The 21,137-nt window shown below is 31.7% G+C and overlaps 1 protein-coding gene and 1 pseudogene across 1 annotated transcript; one reads left to right on the top strand and one right to left on the bottom strand.

Annotated features, from left to right (window-relative positions):
• Nucleotides 1-861, top strand: LOC137829915 (kunitz type trypsin inhibitor 104-like). The gene has a single exon (XM_068636942.1). The coding sequence runs from the start codon at nt 76-78 to the stop codon at nt 697-699; it is 624 nt and encodes a 207-aa protein (XP_068493043.1). The 5' UTR covers nt 1-75; the 3' UTR covers nt 700-861.
• Nucleotides 862-17,255: 16,394 nt separating this feature from the next.
• LOC137810546 (receptor-like protein kinase) lies at nt 17,256-20,915 on the bottom strand (annotated as a pseudogene).
• Nucleotides 20,916-21,137: the final 222 nt, after the last annotated feature.

Below are 21,137 nucleotides of genomic sequence, written 5' to 3'. Positions count from 1 at the left end.
ACCTTAAAAACCACACACACCATTGCAAAACCACACAAACCTTAAACCACACTATTCTGAGACCAAAGTGTCACCATGTCGATGAAGCTGTTCGCTTCCCTCTCTCTCGCGTTGTGGCTTTTGGTGGCCACACCAACGCTCTCCCAATCCAACAACCGCTATGTGATGGACACACACGGTGACCCTCTTGAAAGCGACGAGGAGTACTTCATCAGGCCAGCCATAACAGACAACGGAGGACGTTTCACCTTGATCAACAGGAACCAGTCGTGCCCTTTGCATGTTGGTCTTGAAAACACTGACTTGCCACAGGGGTACCCTGTGAGATTCACCCCTTTTGCCCGAGAGGAAGATGACGATGAAGTGAGGGTGGATAGGGACTTGAAAGTGGAGTTCGTTGAAGTTTCTTCGACGTGTGTGCAGTCCACTGCATGGAAGTTGGGTGAGAATGACACGAGCATTGGAAGAAGGGTTATCGTCACTGGTCTTGATGACGGAACACACAGTGCTGGAAACTATTTCAGAATCGAGGAAACGCAGAACGCGAGCATCTATAACATCAGATGGTGCCCTACAGAAGTTTGCCCCACTTGCAGATTCATTTGTGGAACTGGTGGGATTGTGCGTGAGAATGGAACCATTTTGTTTGCCTTGGATGGTTCTGCTCTTCCTGTAGTTTTCCAGAAAAAGGATGATTAGTTTCAAGATTAAACAATATGGTGGAGCTATCATCCATTTTTATATATATTGTATGAAATAAAGATACATTTATTCAGTATTCTGATCTTCTTGATCTGCAAAATAAAAACTCCAACTTGTGTTAGGAGTATGTAATTCATACACTTTTTTATTTTCTTTTCATTCTTACCTTATTTTTCTTTAAGTTATCTTTTCACTCTCGTTGTATAATTTACTATTTGTTTAAATAATTTGTTGTACCCTCATAAATTTGTTTATGTTAAATATGTGAATTTAGTTATGAGATTCAATTTTTTTTTCTAATATCAATTAAGTAATTATGTGTTATTATGTTTGTAAATATATGGGATTGAAAATAAAAATTGTATTCAAATAAAAAAGTTACTTTCAAAATTAAATTAATTAGATATTGGGATTAAAAACTAAAAAATATTGGAGATACCAGTATTTTAATAAAAAATATGAAATTTATTTTACACTCTTTTCTTTCCACCCATATGTTAACTAATGGAGTCCGATAGTAGTTTTTCTTTACCAAATTTTTATTGCACTTTTAAAATAAGTTATTGTTAAAATGATGTTAAAACCTTGTAATAATAAGAATATTCTATTTCTCTTTTTTTGAGGTCTAATATTATTTTTATTTTTATTTTTCTTTTTGGTGCAGGGAGATTTTATACTTGTAAAAGGTGTAAAAATTGTATGCACTTGGAGAGTAATATATAAAATATATTATAATTTATGTAATGCAGTTGCAAGATCTACACGTTTCAGATTTAAGTTTCTGTGTTGGTGAGTTAGATGACAGTCTCATGATGTTATGTTTTGAATCTTTTTAGTTTGAAATTTTATTTTCAGGTGACGTACGTATTTAAAAAGGATTGGAAGGGCAATTAACGAAGAAGAAGAAAAGTAACAAAATTATAGCAATTGGCACATAAAGGAACTACTCCTTGATAGCAATACAAGTGGCAAAAATTCATCACTTTTCAACCAAATAAATTATAATATACGACAGTTTGCAACGCTGAAATATTATAAAATATAAGTCTTGAACAGTATTACTAATACAAGAATATTAAATATAGTTGTCGGAAAATAGACTCAACCAAAAAATAGAAATAATATATATATATATATATATTTATTGACGGTCGAACATCGACCAAGTCAAATCACATTTATAATATAATAAACATATAATAAGTAAAGAAGCAATTGTAATTGGCGTTGAATAGGTCAAAGACATACTTCTTGACACATGCCTATGATATCAGGAGATCACTATGCGTTCTGAGGACCACTACACACGTCTGAGTGAACTGATTACCTAACCCACACAAGTGGGGACCCAGGTCAACCTATAAATAGGATTTTGAAAGGGGGAAAATGTATGTTTTTCATATCCTGAGAGGATAAACTATAATACTAGCACTGACTTGAGCGTCGAGGTGCAATCACAGGTACCCCGACCGGCGGAGCACACACGTAGCGAGAGAAAAATTTTCGAAGAATTAGGAGACTACCAGCACGACAACGAATTGTGAACCAATGGATAAATATTACCTAGGCCCCATCATCCATACAGGTATATATATAACACCTTGTGTAATAGTGATTGGTATTGTAAGAATGATTAATTTAAGTTTTATATAGAAGGTTAAATTTTCTAACAAGTACTATAAAAAATGTTATGTAAGGATTAAAACATCTAGTTTATTCCTACACACATAGAGCAAAACTTAGAATGATTTCCTTTAAAAGATTTAAAACAAAAATAACTTGAAGGAATGAATACCTATTTTTGTTTACAAATGAAGTGAATATTGAGATAACATTTGTCACCAAATGGAGGGCAAAGCTAAGCTAAGGAGGTAGGGGCCTAGATGAAAAATCTATTGTAAATCCGACAAATAAAAAAAACATACCAAGAATAGAAAGTAAAAAAAAAAAATGGTTAGAGGATGAAACCTTTCATACTTGAAATGTTTATAGTACATGTATATATAGAGAACAAGAAAAAAAGGATTTTTTTTAGAAAAATGTTTCATGAACAAACTAAATTATAATTTGACTAATCTAACATATCATTTAAATGCTAAACATAATAGTTTGGTTATCACGGTCTCTCACAGACTTCAGAAAACTTTTCCTTCAAACCCTTAACCCTCCTCTGCCATAATTACTCTATTGTTATTAATGATGTAAACACCTTTTGGCCAACTTCTTATAAATAAGACAAGTTTTCTATAAATTAGGTTTATAAAATATATAGTCACTGACTCAAATTTTTAGTGTTAATTTCTTAATTTTTAAAAACATCTTAACTTATTAAAGAAATAGCCAAAAAGTGAGTTTTAAAAAAAAACACTTGTAGGAACTTCTATACTGTATCTATTTTGTTAATAAAAAAGAAAACCCTTAAAATATATTTATGTTTAAAAGATTATCTCTGGATTTATTTTATGTAATGAAAAAAAAATCATGCTAATTAGTAAAAAGTCATTTTAACTTATACAAAAAATAATTTAAACTATGTTTAGTTTATACCAAAGTTTATTATTATTAAATATAGGATTTACATCGATCCTTTTTTTTTTCCTTAATCTCTTCTCTTTTTTTCCTTCCTTGTTTTGATTTTTTTTCTTTCGAATAATCTCGTTAGTTATTAGGCTCAGACACTTCTTCTTAAATGGTGTATCTGTGTCGGACACACGTATCCGTGTCGACATTCGTACGACACTCGTAAGATACTTATCGGTGAAATGTTCAATTCAAAGAAATATTTGTTGGATTTTTAAAAATTCTAATACGGTTCTAACACAATTTTAAAAGGTATAAATACAATAACATACTAAAAATTCAAATTTATTGTATAAATTTTTATTATGATTATAAAAATAAGAACAAATTCTTTTGAACCAGTGATGAAAAATATCTTCCTGCTCCCCAAAGAATCTGGAACATACTTTTGCACATAAATATTTATTTTCAAATTATATAATATATAGATTTGTGTCCCTATATCCTATATTTTAGAAATTATACATATCTCTCTGTATCCGTATTCGTGTCGTGTCACTACCCGTGCTACATAGGTTAAGAAGAACTTATAATGATAAGTAATGCTTACAATTATTTACATAAAGTTTTATTTATAATCTATAGAAAAACATAAGAAGAATTTTGACACAAAATTAACACAATCAAGTCGTCTTTTACAGCAATATTTTAGTAATAAATAGCAATCTTGCTTCCAGAACTATTCCTCTGGATCTGGCCGTCAAGATGGAACAGTAATCTAATAACAAAATTTCAACCCGCACTTAATAAGGAGTAATCTTTTAATCTTTTTGCACTAGTGTCTTATTTAACGTGTGAATGACTTCTTCTGGAATAAAAATTTCTACAAAAGAAAAAATATAGGAATTAGGTTAAACATGACGCCATTAACCTTTGCATTTTAATTCACATATACCTTTTTTTTTGTTTTTTTTTTGTTTTATTTTCATTTGGAAGACATTGATCATATGGGACCAATAAATTCTAGAAGGTGTAACATCAATTTTAAAATAGAAAGTATATTATGTTGATTACTTAGAAAGACGATGAATCCATGTTAGTTCATCAATGTCTATTATAATGTTAATTTTTTTAATGCAATTTTTTTTTTTGGTAATTAATTCCCCCTTATAAAATAAAATGTAGCCAAAAAATAATAATATATATAACATAATCAAACTTGAAAATACTTCACTATATTTTTAGTTCCATACAAATACAATTTTTTTGGCTCAAAATACATAAAAATACAAACACTAATAAAATTTGTGTTTTAAATTCTTGTCCATTTGATTTTTTAAAATGTCTCCTTGACAATGATTCATCTTAACTAAAACTAACCCATAACATAAATTGTTATATTATTTAATAAAGTAACAATAAGTTTTTTTTATCAGTAAAAAATAAATTAAAATTAAGAGAGACATTTGAGGGGTGTCTCAACCCTTATAAAAAAATCACATGAAGATCAAAACAACATTTTATATTACCTAATTCCTAGTATCTCTTACATTCTCTACAATTATTATTCATATCTATTACAAAGTTTTCATTCTACTAAAATCAGGTATTATATAAGTTAGTAAGTTTGTTTATGATGTACTAAAATCAAACTTACAATTATCATAATCAATTGCGAGTTCATGTTTAGACTTGTGTGTTTCCCATCAATTGTTTTACAAAGTTTGAAGACAATATTGATGAGAAAGATAAATAAGAGTACAACTAAACATAGATATTTAAAAAAATGTAATCACTTAGTATGAGAAATAAATACTCATTTGTTTTTATATTCTTGTTGAGTTTACCATGCAGTTAGAAAAATCAGCAAACAACATTGTCCTTAGGACAAATAAGTAGAAGTTGTCAAGGGAGTCTCTCTATTTCTTTAAAATACAATAATATAAACATCTTACTTATTATATTAATTTATTAATTTAAATACTAAGGTAAAACATCTTTCCTTGACTCTAAGAAGCAATTTTACACGTTGATGACTTTGTGTTCTTCATGTTTTTCTAGACTAATTGTATCTTCTAGAGGTGTATTTTATTTTATTGTATAAATTTGTATTTTTTTTAGTAAATAAGAGTTGCAATAATTTTTTTTTAAATATTTATTTTTAGCTTAAACTTTGGAACTAGTTGATTTGATCATAATTTTTTATAAATATCTATGATAGTTGATCTTTGTTCCTGACTTTTGGAGTCTTAATGAAGATAAGTGGATCATTGAGAGAACTAAGCTTAAAGAATCAAATTTATCAATTTTGTTAACAAAAGGTGGTAGACGGTCTAGGAGCCTAAGGCAAGCTAATATTGGACAATGTTGAATTAGATTTTCGGTGAAACCAAATTCTGTTTTAGGCAAACCCCATCCAATTATAGTAATTTAGAACATAATAAATAGAGGATAAATGAAGAGATAAGAGAATAGGTAGTTGGACAACTTTATGTTTCAATTTTTAAAATTTTCTTTTGTAATTTGTTTAAAAATTATTTAGTTTACATTTTTGTTTATTCAAGTTCTTCATTTTCTCTCTTATTTCTCTCATTACTTCTCTTCTATTATCCGTGCTTTATGTTTCTTTATAATTTTCGTTATACGAATTTACATTAGAAAGTTGATTAATTTAGCAAATGGGTAGCAAAGAATATGAAACTATGTTAGACGATTTTATATTTGAGTAATTTTTTCTTTAAAATTTTTCAAAATTTTATTTTCGATTGAAAATCATTTTTTTAACCTACAAATCGATTGATTATGCATTTTCTTTATTTTGCAAGGAATCCATATTTGTGTTCTTACATTAAGAAAGCTTGACCATGATTTCCATTCTTTGTTTTGTGTTTTTTTGGTAAAATTTGCTTCTCTTTATTGAAATTTCTTTTAATTTCTATTCGTTTACATTTCTACACTTTACATTTCCAATTTATTGCACTTATTTCATTTCAATTCAGTTAATTTCAATTGCACTTTTTAATTCTAGTCATACTCTGTTTTTTCGTGTTTACATTTATGTCGTTTACAATTCCATTAGACACTATTTTTTCTTTGGTAGTGTGGTAGACAATTGTTGACTAGATGGTCTAACAACTGCACTTAATTTTCATACTACACAAATTCATCCATGTTTTATTTTTGGTATAGAATTAGATTGTAGTTTCAATTCATTTATCATGTATACTTGAATCATTTAATGAAATTTTCTTTTAAGCGTCTAATGCCTACTCTATTTTTGTTTCTTCATTGTAATTTTATTTTCTATCAATTTAATTCCAGTTTTTAAGTTTATGTTTAATTCTCTTACACACTTTTATTTACTTTTTAGTATTCAAAGTTTAATTGTTGGTAGACGATTTATTAGACAATCGTCTTTAGATAATTTACATCATAATTTATTTTATATTTTTGTTTGTGGTCAATTTTAATCTCCATCCAAAACCTCCAATTTAAATTTGTGAAAGAAAGAATATTAATCAACCTGTGTTCTCAATATTTGACATAGGCTAATCTTATACTATATTTCGAACATCATAAAAGAATAATGATTTTTCACGTGTATATTTAAGTTTTTCCCTTTTATTTCCTAATTTCTATATGAAATTGGTCTTCAATAATCCATACATATTACATATATATATATATATATATTCCTTAGCTACTTCATTTAAAACACTAAAACATTAAAATTTTATGTTAATTATACCTTAAATTTTAATATAATTTAAATAATAATATAAATATTGAATATGCACTTTGAAGGTCCAAAACTACAGAAAAAAAAATGTTCTGTTGACTATTTAAATTAATTAATGTGTAATAATAATTCATATTTTATAGTTACTGGTAGACTTTTACCCACATGGGTTTGCATGATGTGGTCCTATTGTTGACTAGGTCTTGGAGATAGTACCAAAAAATTAAAGTTTATTCCTTTCAGCCATAACATGTCCCAAACTCTAAGAGCTACAAAATAAAGTAGATTTTTTTTTGAAAGAAAAAACAATCTTTAACCTATTTCATACACTACAAAAAAATCATGAAATAAAAACTAATTTTAGAAAAGAAAAATAATTAGTTGCTATAGTCACTAAATTAGAGACCATTTTAGAAACTAAAAAAATCTTTTGATTTTTAAATTAGTTTCTATTATTGTTAAATGATTTCTAAACTGATATCTATTAACTACCAAGATTTTTGCTATCAAATTTAGAATCTAAATAACTGGTAGCTAAAATCTTGGTAGCTAATTGGATACAAATTTATAAATTATTTAACAATAATAGAAACTAATTTAGAAACCAACAAATATTTTAATCTCTAAAATGGTGTCTAATTTAGTCACTATAGAAACTAATTATTTTTTGTCTCTAAAATTGATTTCTATTCCATGATTTTTTTTTGTAGTGACAGAAATATCATATAAATTGAGAGGTTAAATAGTATATATGTCTTTAGTTCTAATATAATAGGCTGAAAAAAATATATACTCACGCCTTATATGCTTCTAAGTTAATAACTTAATAGTGTATTCACATTTTTTAAAAAAATTATGGCATCTTGACAAAAAGAAAGTAAGAAGAGAATAAACACGTGTAAGAAAAAAAAAGTAATAATTTAATCATTACTTCTTCTAAATGAAACTAATCAAATTATTTCTATAAATTTTTACTTAAAACTCATTTCTTTATAAAGAAATTTAATTTCTTTAAAAGAAATAAATATTGGTTCACTCAAACATATGAGCTACATCGAGATCTACCTAAAGAAACTTGTTCAAGATGTTACACTAATAAAATGAAATGATTACAACGAGTAAGCCAACCAATCCTAATTATACCTTAAGGGATTACTAAAATTGATTTATGTAGTCGTGACAACTAAGAGTGATTTGTGCAGTCGTTGTAATCATTGATTGATTAGTGAAACCTCATAATATGTTGTCTTGAGGGAGAATTGCATGTAGTATATGATTTTGGGTGAACTAGTGTAAAACTTGTTGAGCATGAAGCTTGTCTCAGCCTACCCTTAGTATGTTTGATAGATTTTAGCTGGTTTGCTTTGAAGGTTGTAATGTGACTTAGATGATTTGTACTTTAGGTTTGTGTGTGTTCAAGGTTGTCTTTTGCTACATGACTCATCCTAGATGCCAAATCAAGGAGCAAGATCAAGCACATGATGTGGATAAATGGTTTTGAAAAGCTTTTTAAAGGTTTCTTAAAAAGTTCGATTCAGTACATAAATAAATTTGTTTTCTTGAGAAACAATAGGTTTATTTTTTACTCTGTTGAAAGGCTTTTCGAAATTCTGTTAGGGCACCAAAGGTAAAGCTCAGTCTGTTATTTCAGTTAAGTTGAGCTGACAGTTTTGTTAACATTTAACCTGTTGTTTTTAGATTTAATCTGTTGTTTTCAAAACTGCTCTGAAACTGCTTTTTGAAAAGTGGTTAGAAACTGTTCTCTATAAAATAAAATGCCCTTCTCACATGAAGGGGGCTGAGCAATCACGGTTTTAACAGAGACAAAAACGTTTCTTGAGTGAGAAAGAGAATTGAAAAAGGATTTGCAAAGGTTTTTCAAAGGAAAATACATGTATGCTTGTTCTTGAAGAACCTTGTGTTGGATAAAGGTGTTGGTACTGTCTTGAAGCAAATAGAACAACTGGTTTATGTTCTTGCAACACAATTTCAGGTGTAATCCTTCCCTTATTCATTCTTGTAATAGGTGTAAGTGTTAGTCACTCTTTGATAGTGTTTCTTGGAGTGCAAGGTGTGGTATACGAATAAACAAATTTTTGTCCTCCGTTTGCGAGCTATATATCCTCGTTTAATTCTGGTCATTGAATAAATGAATAGTATTTTTCAGCCTTGTTTGTTGAAGTTCTTGAAGGGTTCAATAACTGCTGTGTATGTTGTAATTGATTGCATGTGTTTTAGTGGATTCCACCTTGGAGTAAGGTGAATTGGACGTAGCTCTTGATGAGTGAACCAGTATAAAAATTCTCTTGTGTTTCTCTCCTCATCCCTGCACTTATTTCTAAGTTTTCACGTAATCTGTCAAGAAAGGAATCTGTTCTTTTGAATCTAAATCTGTTAATTCTGGACCTGATAAAATTTGCCATTCTAGCTTGTTAATCAATCTTCTTAACATAAATCAAGCTGCTATGTGAATCTGTAATATGGCTAAAGTGTGTATTGGTTGTCTTGACTGAACTGTGACATTTGGTCATTTCCCTAGATGTTGTATGTTAAGTAAAATTGATTAATCCTGTGATATAATCCGCAACTTTGTAAGCTGTAAAAGTTAATCAATTTGTCTCTGTTATTCTTGTTGGTTGATCTAAATCTTGTTGATCAAGTTCTGTTTGTGCTAAAGTCATTTGGAAAATCAATATGTTTCATTTAGAATCAATATGTTCTTTTTACCTCTGATATACTGAAAACAGTTTGTGCTTGCAAAAATTTGATAAGCTCAATTCACCCCTCCCCTCTTGAACTTAGACACTGTTTAACTCTAACAATTGGTATCATAGAGCTAGGGCTTGTAGGTTACTCAAGTGTGTGCAGAAATGTCTGAATTCAAGATGCCTTTTGCTGAAGGAGCATCTATCAACAGACCTCCCATGTTCGGTGGTGTTAATTATGCTTTCTAGAAAATCAGAATGAAGATTTTCATGGAGTCCATTGATATGGGTATTTGGGATGCAGTGGTCAGTGGACCTTTTATACCTATGCAGGTTGTCAAAGAAGAGACTGTGAAGAAGCCTTGGTCCGAATGGAATGACACTGAAAGGAAGAAGGCTCAATATGACTCCTTAGCCAAGAACATCATCACCTCTGCACTGAATATGGATGAATTCTTTAGATTGTCCCAATGCAACTCAGCTAAGGAGATGTTGGAAGTACTGGAGGTAATTCATGAAGGCACAGATGATGTGAAATGAGCAAAGAAGCATTCACTCTTCCAGGAATATGAACTGTTTAGAATGCTATCTGGAGAGAGCATTGCAGATGTGCAGAAACGATTTACACATATTGTAAATCATCTCACTGGTCTTGGCAAAGTGTTTGACAAGGAAGAGCTCAACATAAAAGTTCTGAAATTCCTTGATAGAAGCTGGCAGCCTAAGGTAACAGCAATCTCAGAATCCAGAGATTTATCCAAGATGTCCACTGTTGCACTCTTTGGAAAGCTGATGGAGCATGAACTAAAGCTGAAAAGATTGAAAGAACAAGAAACTGTGGAGAAGAGAGCCAAAGGAATTGCCTTGAAAACTACCATGGTACATGATACAAGTGAGGAAGAAAAGAATCCTGAACATGATGAGACATTGAGTCTGCTCACCAGAAAATTTAGCAGATTTCTTAGAAAGAAAAACCGTGACAAAACTCAACAAAGAAAGAGGTATTCTAAATCCAATGATTCAAACTCTTCTAATTACACTTGCTTTGGATGTGGTAAACCAGGTCATATAAAGGTTGATTGTCCAAACAATCAAAACAAAGAAAAATCAGCAAGCAAGAAGAATGAAAGAAGCAAAGGAAAAAGAGCATACATCTCTTGGGAAGAAAATGATGTATCCTCATCGAGTGATTCCTCAACTGAAAGTGAAGATGCAAATCTATGCTTTATGGTGAAGGATGAAGAATCTAACTCTGATTCAGTAAGTGATTTTTCCACTGATTCTGAAAATTATGATCAACTGTTAATTGTCTTTAAGGAAACACGTGATGAAGCAAACAAATTAGCTGTCATTTGCAACAAATTGAATAGAGTAAATAGGGTACTTGAACCTAAGGTCAAAGCTCTTGAGGAAGAACTGCACCAAGCTAAAACTGAATTGGTTAGCCTTGAATTAACATGTTTGCATGCATCAATAAAAACCTGTGATAATTGTAAGAAGCTGGAAAAACAGGTTGAATATCTGCTAAAAACTCTATCAAATTTCACCAAAGGAAGAGAAAATCTTGAAGTTTTATTGGGTTCACAAAATGCTGTTTTTAATAAAAATGGTCTAGGATATAATCCTGGAATGAAAAGCAATGTGAAAAAGCTGTCCAGTTTTTTTGTTCCTTCCAAAACATGGTTTTCTTCTTTTAACAGCTTAAATACCATGCATACTACATCTTGCTTTTACTTTATGAAGAATGGACATATATCTAGAACATGTAAAGCTAGAAGGTACCTTGTTCCCAAAGGATTGGCCAAATGGCTTCCTAAGGAAAGGTATTAATCATGTTGGACCCTAGACTAGAAAGGGGTACCATATGTGTTAAATCTATTTTGTTTTGCAGAGAAACAACAGGAAAAATCAGTGGTACTTGGATAGTGGTTGTTCAAAACACATGACTGGTGATGTTGCTCAATTCACAAGTCTAACACTGAAAGCTGAAGGACATGTCACATATGGTGATAATAATAGAGGAAGAATTCTTGGAAGAATTCTTGGAAGAGGAGATGTTGGTACTGCATAGTCAACCACGATTGAGAATGTCCTATATGTGGAGGGACTAAAGCATAGTCTCCTAAGCATTAGCCAACTATGTGACAAGGGCTACAAGGTTAATTTTGAAACCAACACATGTACAATCTCAGGTGAAACTTCTGGTAAGGTGTTGTTCCAGGTAGAAGGGTAAATAACATCTATCTCTTAGATATCATGAATAGTAATTTTGAAAATGAATGCTTGTTATAAAAAAGTGATGAATCTTGGCTATGGCACAGGAGATTAGCTCATATCCACACTAATCACTTGAATAAGTTGAAGTCTAAAGATCTTGTTTCTGGTTTACCAAATATAAGGTTTCAAAATAACAGATTGTGTGATGCTTGTGTAAAGGGCAAACAGATAAGAACTTCATTTAAATCTAAAGATGTGGTTTCTACAAATAAAGCTTTGGATGTTTTACATATGGACTTGTTTGGACCATCTAGGACTGCTAACTTAGCTGGAAATTACTATGCTTTGGTGATTGTTGATGACTTCTCAAGATATACATGGACTTTGTTTCTTGCTTCTAAAAATGATGCATATAAAGCCTTTAAGAAACTAGCTAAGGTTCTGCATAATGAAAATGAAAATAGAATAAAACAGATTCGTAGTGATCATGGGGGAAAGTTTCAAAATGCAAAATTTGATAAGTATTGTGAAAAACATGGGATCACACATAGCTATTCTGCTCCTAGGACACCCCAACAAAATGGTGTAGTTGAAAGGAAGAATAGATCATTAAAGGAGTTAGCTAGGACCATGTTAAATGAATCTGGTTTACCTAAATATTTTTGGGCAGATGCAGTATACACTGCCTCTTATGTGCTTAACAGAACCTTGATTAGACCCATTCTTAAGAAAACTCCCTATGAATTGTATAAAGGTAGGAAGCCTAACATTAGTCATCTTAGGGTTTTTGGCTGCAAATGCTTTGTTCTAAATAATGGTAAAGATAATTTGGGGAAATTTGATCCTAAATCAGATGAAGGAATACATATTGGATATGCTATAAATGGACAAGCTTATAGAGTGTATAACAAAAGATTGCTTGCAGTAGAAGAATCTATACATGTTGTATTTGATGAAATAGATTGTAATGTGTCTAAACCTGTTATGGATGAACCTGGTATGAATGATTTAAGAATCATTTTGCAAAAGAACCAATCTAGTGAGTTTGATGCAACTAATCCAAATACTGTCAAAGAATCTACTGTGAATGCAGGATTGCCTAAAGAATGGAAGACTCCAAGGGATCTCACACTTGATAATGTAATTGGGAAAATTGAGAAAGGAGTCTCAACAAGGAATTCACTTAATATTTTCTGCAGAACAGTGGCCTTTGTTTCACAGATTAAGCCTAAAAGTCTGGAAGAAGCACTATAAGACAGTAATTGGATAACAACAATGCAGGAAGAACTGAACCAGTTTGAATAAATGAAGTATGGTCCTTGGTTCCAAGAACACATGAGATGAATATCATAAGAACCAAATGGGTGTACAAGAACAAAATGGATGAACATGGAGCCATCACCAGAAATAAAGCAAGGCTGGTTGCCAAAAGCTACAACCAAGAAGAGGGAATAGACTTTGGTGAAACCTATGCACCAGTAGCATGTCTTGAAGCTTTCAGATTACTCTTAGCATTTTCCAGCATACAAGGCTTCAAGTTGTTTCAAATGGATGTCAAGAGTGCATTCTTGAATGGTTACAATAATGGAGAGGTGTTTGTATCTCAGCCTACAGGATTCGAAGACTACAAAAATCCAGAGCATGTGTACAAGCTTAAGAAGACCTTGTATGGATTAAAACAGGCACCTAGACATTGGTATGAGAGGCTAAGTGAGTTTCTGCTCTCTCAAGGATATAACCGTGGCAATTCTGATAAAACTCTGTTCATAAAGAAGAAAAGAGAAGACATTATACTTGTGCAAGTTTATGTGGATGATATCATCTTTGGATCCAAAAATGAAGAAATGTGTGAAGCTTTTGTTGATGCAATGAAGAGTGAAATTGAGATGTCAATGTTAGGAGAGATGAATTTCTTCCTTGGACTACAAGTAAAACAACTCAAGGATGGAATCTTCATAAATCAAGCAATGTACTGCAAGGAGTTGCTTAAGAAGTTTGGTATGGATCAATGAAGTTTGGTACACATAAAACTTGTTGAGGATGAAGCTTTTTAAAGCACATGATGTGGTTAAATGGTTTTGAAAAGCTTTTTAAAGGTTTCTTAAAAAGTTTGATTTAGTACAAAAATAAATTTGTTTTCTTGAGAAACAATAGGTTTATTTTTTGCTCTGTTGAAAGGCTTTTCGAAATTCTGTTAGGGCACCAAAGGTAAAGCTCAGTTTGTTATTTCAGTTAAACTAAGCTGACAGTTTTGTTAACATTTAACCTGTTGTTTTTAGATTTAATCTGTTGTTTTCAAAACTGCTCTGAAACTGCTTTTTGAAAAGTGGTTAGAAACTGTTCTCTATAAAATAAAATGTCCTTCTCACATGAAGGTGGCTGAGCAATCACAGTTTTAACAGAGACAAAAACATTTCTTGAGTGAGAAAGAGAATTGAAAAAGGATTTGCAAAGGTTTTTCAAAGGAAAATACATGTATGCTTGTTCTTGAAGAACCTTGTGTTGGATAAAGGTGTTGGTACTGTCTTGAAGCAAATAGAACAACTGGTTTATGTTCTTGCAACACAATTTCAGGTGTAATCCTTCCTTATTCATTCTTGTAATAGGTGTAAGTGTTAGTCCCTCTTTGATAGTGTTTCTTGGAGTGCAAGGTGTGCTATACGAATAAACAAACTTTTGTCCTCCGTTTGCGAGCTATATATCCTCGTTTAATTCTGGTCATTGAATAAATGAATAGTGTTTTTCAGCCTTGTTTGTTGAAGTTCTTGAAGGGTTCAAGAACTGCTGTGTATGTTGTAATTGATTGCATGTGTTTTAGTGGATTCCACCTTGGAGTAAGGTGAATTGGACGTAACTCTTGATGAGTGAACCAGTATAAAAATTCTCTTGTGTTTCTCTCCTCATCCCTGCACTTATTTCTAAGTTTTCACGTAATCTGTCAAGAAAGGAATCTGTTCTTTTGAATTTAATTTTTTAATTCTGGACCTGATAAAATATGTCAATCTTCTAAACATAAATCAAGCTGCTATGTGAATCTGTAATATGGCTAAAGTGTGAATTGGTTGTCGTGACTGAACTTGACATTTGGTCATTCCCCTAGATGCTTTATGTTAAGTAAAATTGATTAATCCTGTGATATAATCCGCAACTTTGTAAGCTGTAAAAGTTAATCAATTTGTCTCTGCTATTCTTGCTGGTTGATCTAAATCTTGTTGATCAAGTTCTGTTTGTGCTAAATTCATTTGGAAAATAAATCTGTTTCATTTAGAATCAATCTGTTCCTTTTACCTCTGATATACTGAAAACAGTTTGTGCTTGCGAAAATTTGATAAGCTCAATTCACCCCTCCCCTCTTGAACTTAGACACTGTTTAACTCTAACAAAACTAAATTGCTATTTTTTCTTTGGTTATGTGCTAGATAGTCTAGTCTTTGTTTGCGAGAAAGAGTATATGGTTCTACTGAATCCCTCTTTCTTGAGCTAGTTGCTCCAATATATGACATTTATGCACTCTTATTATATGTGTTTTTGTTAAGTACACATAAAAATTCTACAATCTCTTATATAATATAACTTTCAACTATTGATGATTTAGATCAATGATTCTTTTTATGTCATTCAAAATCTTCAACTATCGTTCAATTAGATACATTCATCTTAAATAAAGAGAGTTACACAACCTTACCTTTCTAACTAGATGGACAATTAAATGAAGCAGGATATAAAAAAGCGAAAGAAAAAAATAACTCCAATTGACTTGTAGCCTCATCTTCCAAATGATCCAATGACTCCTAATAAATTAAATCACTATTTTAATATGTTAAAATAGGATGGTTAAATCATTTTTAAAACACAACAAATTTTTAATCTATTAAAAAATTGCTTTAATATATTAAAACAAACTTCCAAATTCCTCATAATTCTAAGTTAATTGATTAAATGGATAATATAATCAATTAAAATATCCTTCAATACCATTTCAAGCTTCAGATAATAACCTTTTTAATAAATTAATTTTTTTTTAAATAAATTAAAGTTATAATGTCACAAAGATAAGTCTAAAAACATTTATTGTGAGTAATTAAAGATCAAACTAACCAGAAAGAAACTTACATACAAATCATAATTAAAAACAAACATTAGACACATCTAAATTTTCAATCCTCAATAACTCTTCAAGGAGAGATTAGATCGATCAAATAACACTTGAATAATTCAGCACCAACTTCAACAATGTCTTCCTCCTTCTTGACCACCAAGTATTCTCTCTTTTTCCTCTCAATTCATGCAAATACACTTCAACATGCCAATCACTTAGAGAAAATATGAGATAATAAATGTGTTCATAAACAGTTCGTACCTTGTAATTGTCCCCTATTTATACTACTAGTAGAATTTTGTTCATATGGATTTGCATAATGGTTCTATTGCTTGTTAGGTTTGATTACCAGCCTATATGTTCATAAGCAAGCAAGATGTCTATATTGTAATTAAGGGATTAAGGGTTCCCTTTTATTAATCTAAGGTGTATTCCACCTATTTTTTATATGGCAATTTCTTCCTGCGCCATATCAATTCGAACCTACACCCAATCATCTTTCAAAATTTTCAAAATTACCCTTATTCCAAATTTAAAAATCTAGAATAGTAAAAATAATTCAAAAATAAAAAGTACATTTCGGATAAAAAAAATTCAGAACAGAAAATAAAAAATGCATTTTGGATAAAAAAATTTGAAATTCAAAAATGTGTTCTGGATATCCAAATCCATAATATTTTCAGATAAAAGGTTCTAGAAGTAATTTTTATTTACACCCTTCTTTTTAAAAGTTATTTCCGTTAAAAGGCCCTTTTTGTCATTTTAAACACCAGATTGGGTGTATGTTGGAATTGATATGGTGCAGGAGCATTTGCCTTTTTATATTGGTCTCCCATGTTCAAGGAACTCCAAAGTGACATAAAGTCTTTACAAAAAAAAAATAATTAAAGTTTATTTCCTTTGACCAATAACATGTCCCAAAACTCTAAGAGCTACAAAATAACATAGAGTTTTTGAAAGAAGAAAAAAAAATCTTTTACCAATAATACACTTATCTATTTCATAGAGATATCATATCAATTTTGAGAGGGTAAATAGTATATATATCTTTAGTTCCAATATAATAGATTGTAATAAAATTATATTCACATTTTATGTTTTTGTAATCTAATGGCATTTTGACAGAAACAAAGTAAGAAGACAATAAATCTGTAAAAATTACTTCTTCAAGATGAAGTTTAAATCTATTATTTGAACTAATAAATTACTTCTATAAATTTTTGGTTTTTTATAAGGAATTTAATATATTTATAAACATAAAGAATCAACTAAAAAAAATCATTCATACAATTTTTTCTATACATTACAAATCATTATTGAATAAATACATAAAGCAAGTGTGCTCATGAGCTATTTAAGTATTTTTTTTCTTTTTTATACAATTAATGTCCTAGCCAACATTTGGCTACTCTTCATTTCAGGACCTTTTTTTGCATCTAACTGTCATGTCTTAAACCACTTCTCTCATTGTTGGTCTCTCACTTGGATGTTTCTTAGTACATCTCAATGCCATAAGAAGCATTTGTTCAACTTCTTCCTTCAAATTTGAAGCCAAAAGTTCCTCTTCAAGCCCTGAGTCAACAATTCCATCAATGCCTTTTGTTTTTTCCCAGGTAAATGTGATCCACTCCACAAGATCTGTTCCTTCCACAAATAAAGGATCATCTAGCACCTTCTTTCTGCTTATCAGTTCTAGCAACAACACTCCATAACTATACACATCAGACTTTGTACTTATCATTGCTGCATAAGCATTCTCTGATGCATACCAAAACAAACATGTGTTATTCCCTACAAAAATTCATATTTAAAAGAGAGAGACTAATGTAAACATAATGAACAAAAGTACTAGAAGAATTACCTGGTGCAATGTACCCAACTGTACCAGGAACAAAGAAAGATTGCAATGAAGAGGAATGGTCTAGAAGCCTTGCAATGCCAAAATCAGCAATATGAGGCTCCATGTCAGAATCCAAAAGTATATTCTTTGGTTTAATGTCTCTGTGCACTATGAAAGGATGACAATCATGATGAAGATATTCAAGTCCATGTGCAATTCCAACTGCAATCTTATAGCGGACATTCCACTCTAAAGGTGGTGGTGGATACTTCTCATGCAGAACATCATGAAGACTTCCATTTTCCATGTACTTGTACAGAATTAGACCACAGTCCTTTCTTAACCAAAACTTTTTTATTCTTACTAGATTTCGGTGCCTGATCATCGCAGTGGTTTTAATCTCTGTGGTCATGCTAGTGATCTGATCATTGTTGTCTGAAAAGGGAAATTTCTTTATGACAAAAACATTGTCTTGGTCGAATTCAACTTTGTAAATAACTCCATGTGCTCCTCTCCCAATGATATGCCTATCATTTAGGTTCTGTGTAACCTTCATCACCTTCTTGAGGAAAGTTGATGACCGTTGTTCAGGAAAAATCTTCACATGTTGCTTATAGTGTAGCCTGTAAACAAGACCAAGTAACAGAAATGTTACAAGTAGTGTAGATCCAAGTGCTATCAACACAACTTTAATTTTACTCAGCCCTTTTTTATGTGTAGAATTTCTTTCATCACATGGCTTCAAGCTGTTACTTTTGGAGCAATTCGATGGAAGACATCTAATACATAAGCCAGGAAGGCCCATGAATGATAGAGGAGAAGAATGGAGCAAGTTCACCAGTGTGTCTGGAAGAGAACCAGAAAAAGAATTGTATGAAATATTGAGTTCAGTTAATGAAGATAGATCTTCAAGAACTTCAATTTTTCCAGTCAGGTTGTTAAGAGAAATATCGAGGCTTTGCAGTGATTTCAGTTTCCCAATCTCTGGAGGAATTTCACCTGTCAGCTCATTAGCACTTAGATTCAACAAATACAAAAGATTGTGCAACTCACCAATTGATCTAGGAATTTGGCCTCCAAAATAATTTCCTCCAAGATGTAGATCAGAAAGGCCTTCATATTCTGATAAGAAAGTTGGGATACCACCAGTGAAATGATTGTCCCTTAAATTTAATGTTGTCAACCCTGTCCAAGTTCTTAAACTCGATGGGAATGAACCATTTAGAGAATTGAATCCAGCATCAAAGTATTGCATTTTCTTGCAGTTTGACAACTCAGGTGGCAAAGGACCTACTAATTTTTTGTGAGAAAGGTTCAGCGTTTGAAGGTTCACAAGGTTTCCTAGCTCAAAGGGTATGATACCAAAAAGATTGTTGTGGGACAAAATAACATTGGTAAGATTTGTGCAGTTTCCCAAACATGATGGAATTGCTCCATTGATATTGTTCTTACTCAAGTCCACGAAGGTGAGACTACTATTGCTTGTAAAATGAGGTAAAGGTCCAGTGAAGTTTTTTCCATCAAGCCGTAACCTAACAAGTGTTGTGCATCTTCCTATGTCAGGTGGTATACCACCTTGAAATTGATTTGAAGACAAGATTAGCCTAACTAATTGCTGTCCAAAGCAGATATTAGGTGGGATATTGCCAGTGAAGTTATTATATGAGATATCCAACACCTCTAAACTGCTATTGATTCCTAAGCTTTGAGGAATGACTCCAGAGAATTGATTGTGATACAAGGTGAGATTTTTCAGTTGTTTGAGTTCTGCCAATTCTGAAGGCTCCTCCCCAGAAAGGTTATTGTAATACACATGCAGTTCCTGAAGGCTAGAAATTTTTCAAATGCTTACTGGAATTCCACCTGTCAAATGGTTGACATGAAGTCTGAGATCTTGCAATTGACTTAGCTTTCCAAATTCACTTGGAATCTCTCCCTCAAATTCATTGTTATTTAACATCAACTGTTGTAATGACCTACAATTACCAATTTCTGAAGGTATCTGTCCTGACAAATGATTGTTTTCAATGCGAAGAATAGAAAGTTCTCTTAGTTGTCCCAAGGATGATGGGATGTGCCTCCTAAACTTGTGTTGAAAGCATAAATATCTACTAATCCACTGCAATTTCCCAAGGTTGAAGGTATGCTCCACTAAATTTATTGACTGACAGGTCCAAATACTGTAAACTTTTACATATGCTAGAACCAAATAATGGAATGGTACCCTCAAGTCTATTATTACTAAGACTTAACCTAACAACACTATGGAGATTGTTAAGACTTTCAGGTAGAACTCTATGCAACTGGTTATAATCCAAATATAGCTCCACTAATTTACTGCAGTTTCCAATGGAGGGGGGAATCCCTCCTGACAACTGATTACCATCCAGATACAACATCAAAATTTGTGTACCGTTCCCAACATTCATTGGAATGGAACCAGTCAAAGAGTTTCGGTTCAGGAAAAGATCTTCCAAGTGTTGAAGTTGAAACAAGAACTCAGGAATTTGACCAGTTAGCATATTGTACCTAACACTGAAAGAGACTAAGTTATGCAAGTTTCTCAAACTATCAGGTATGTTTCCTGTGATACTGTTATAAGAAAGGTCCAGGTTCTGAAGCAGACTACAATTTCCTAACTCAGGAGGTATTTTCCCTGAGAAGTTGTTTGAGGCCAAGTCAAGTGTTTGCAAATGACTCAAGTGTCCTATTTCAGGTCCCAAAAGACCTGAAATTGAGTGTTCAGAGAGATTAAGAGAGATTGCATTATAGTTATTGTCACACTGGACTCCTAACCAAGAGCATGGAGTGGAATCAGAAGCATTCCAACTCAAGTTTATGGAAGGAGGAACAAATGTCCAATGCTTCTGGAGTGACAGAAGAGTCACCCCATCAGTGTTCAATGCATTAACAACACATAACAACACAGATAAGCAAAGCATGACCAAGTTGAATCTCACCATGATGTGTAGTTAGCACACACACATGCAAGCTAAAAAGAAATTGATAATTCAAAAGCTACAACAGTTTTGAAGAGAAAAAGTACCTATCTTCAGGCTTTATAATGAAAGTTTGAATGAGATTTCTAAAGAAATTGATGACTAGAATATGAATGAAGGAGGATTGAGAGAAAAGGAAAATGAGAAAGGTAGCAACATAACATAACAGTGTTGGGTGTCTAGAACTATGCTTGTAGCTCACTATATATACTTGAATATGATAGGCATATGCTTGTAGCTCACTATATTATAGAATAACTGATATTTTAATTTGTTTAATGGTGTGAGAGTAGAGAAAATTAACCGAAGTTTCTCC

The sequence above is a fragment of the Phaseolus vulgaris genome, chromosome 11 (genome assembly GCF_000499845.2).
Source record: "Phaseolus vulgaris cultivar G19833 chromosome 11, P. vulgaris v2.0, whole genome shotgun sequence".
Lineage (NCBI taxonomy): Eukaryota > Viridiplantae > Streptophyta > Magnoliopsida > Fabales > Fabaceae > Phaseolus > Phaseolus vulgaris.
This window is presented reverse-complemented; position numbering and strand designations above follow the sequence as displayed.

Bases quoted from the DNA above. Each gene is read 5' to 3' on its own strand.
- LOC137829915 (XM_068636942.1), top strand. From the start codon at position 76: ATGTCGATGAAGCTGTTCGCTTCCCTCTCTCTCGCGTTGTGGCTTTTG.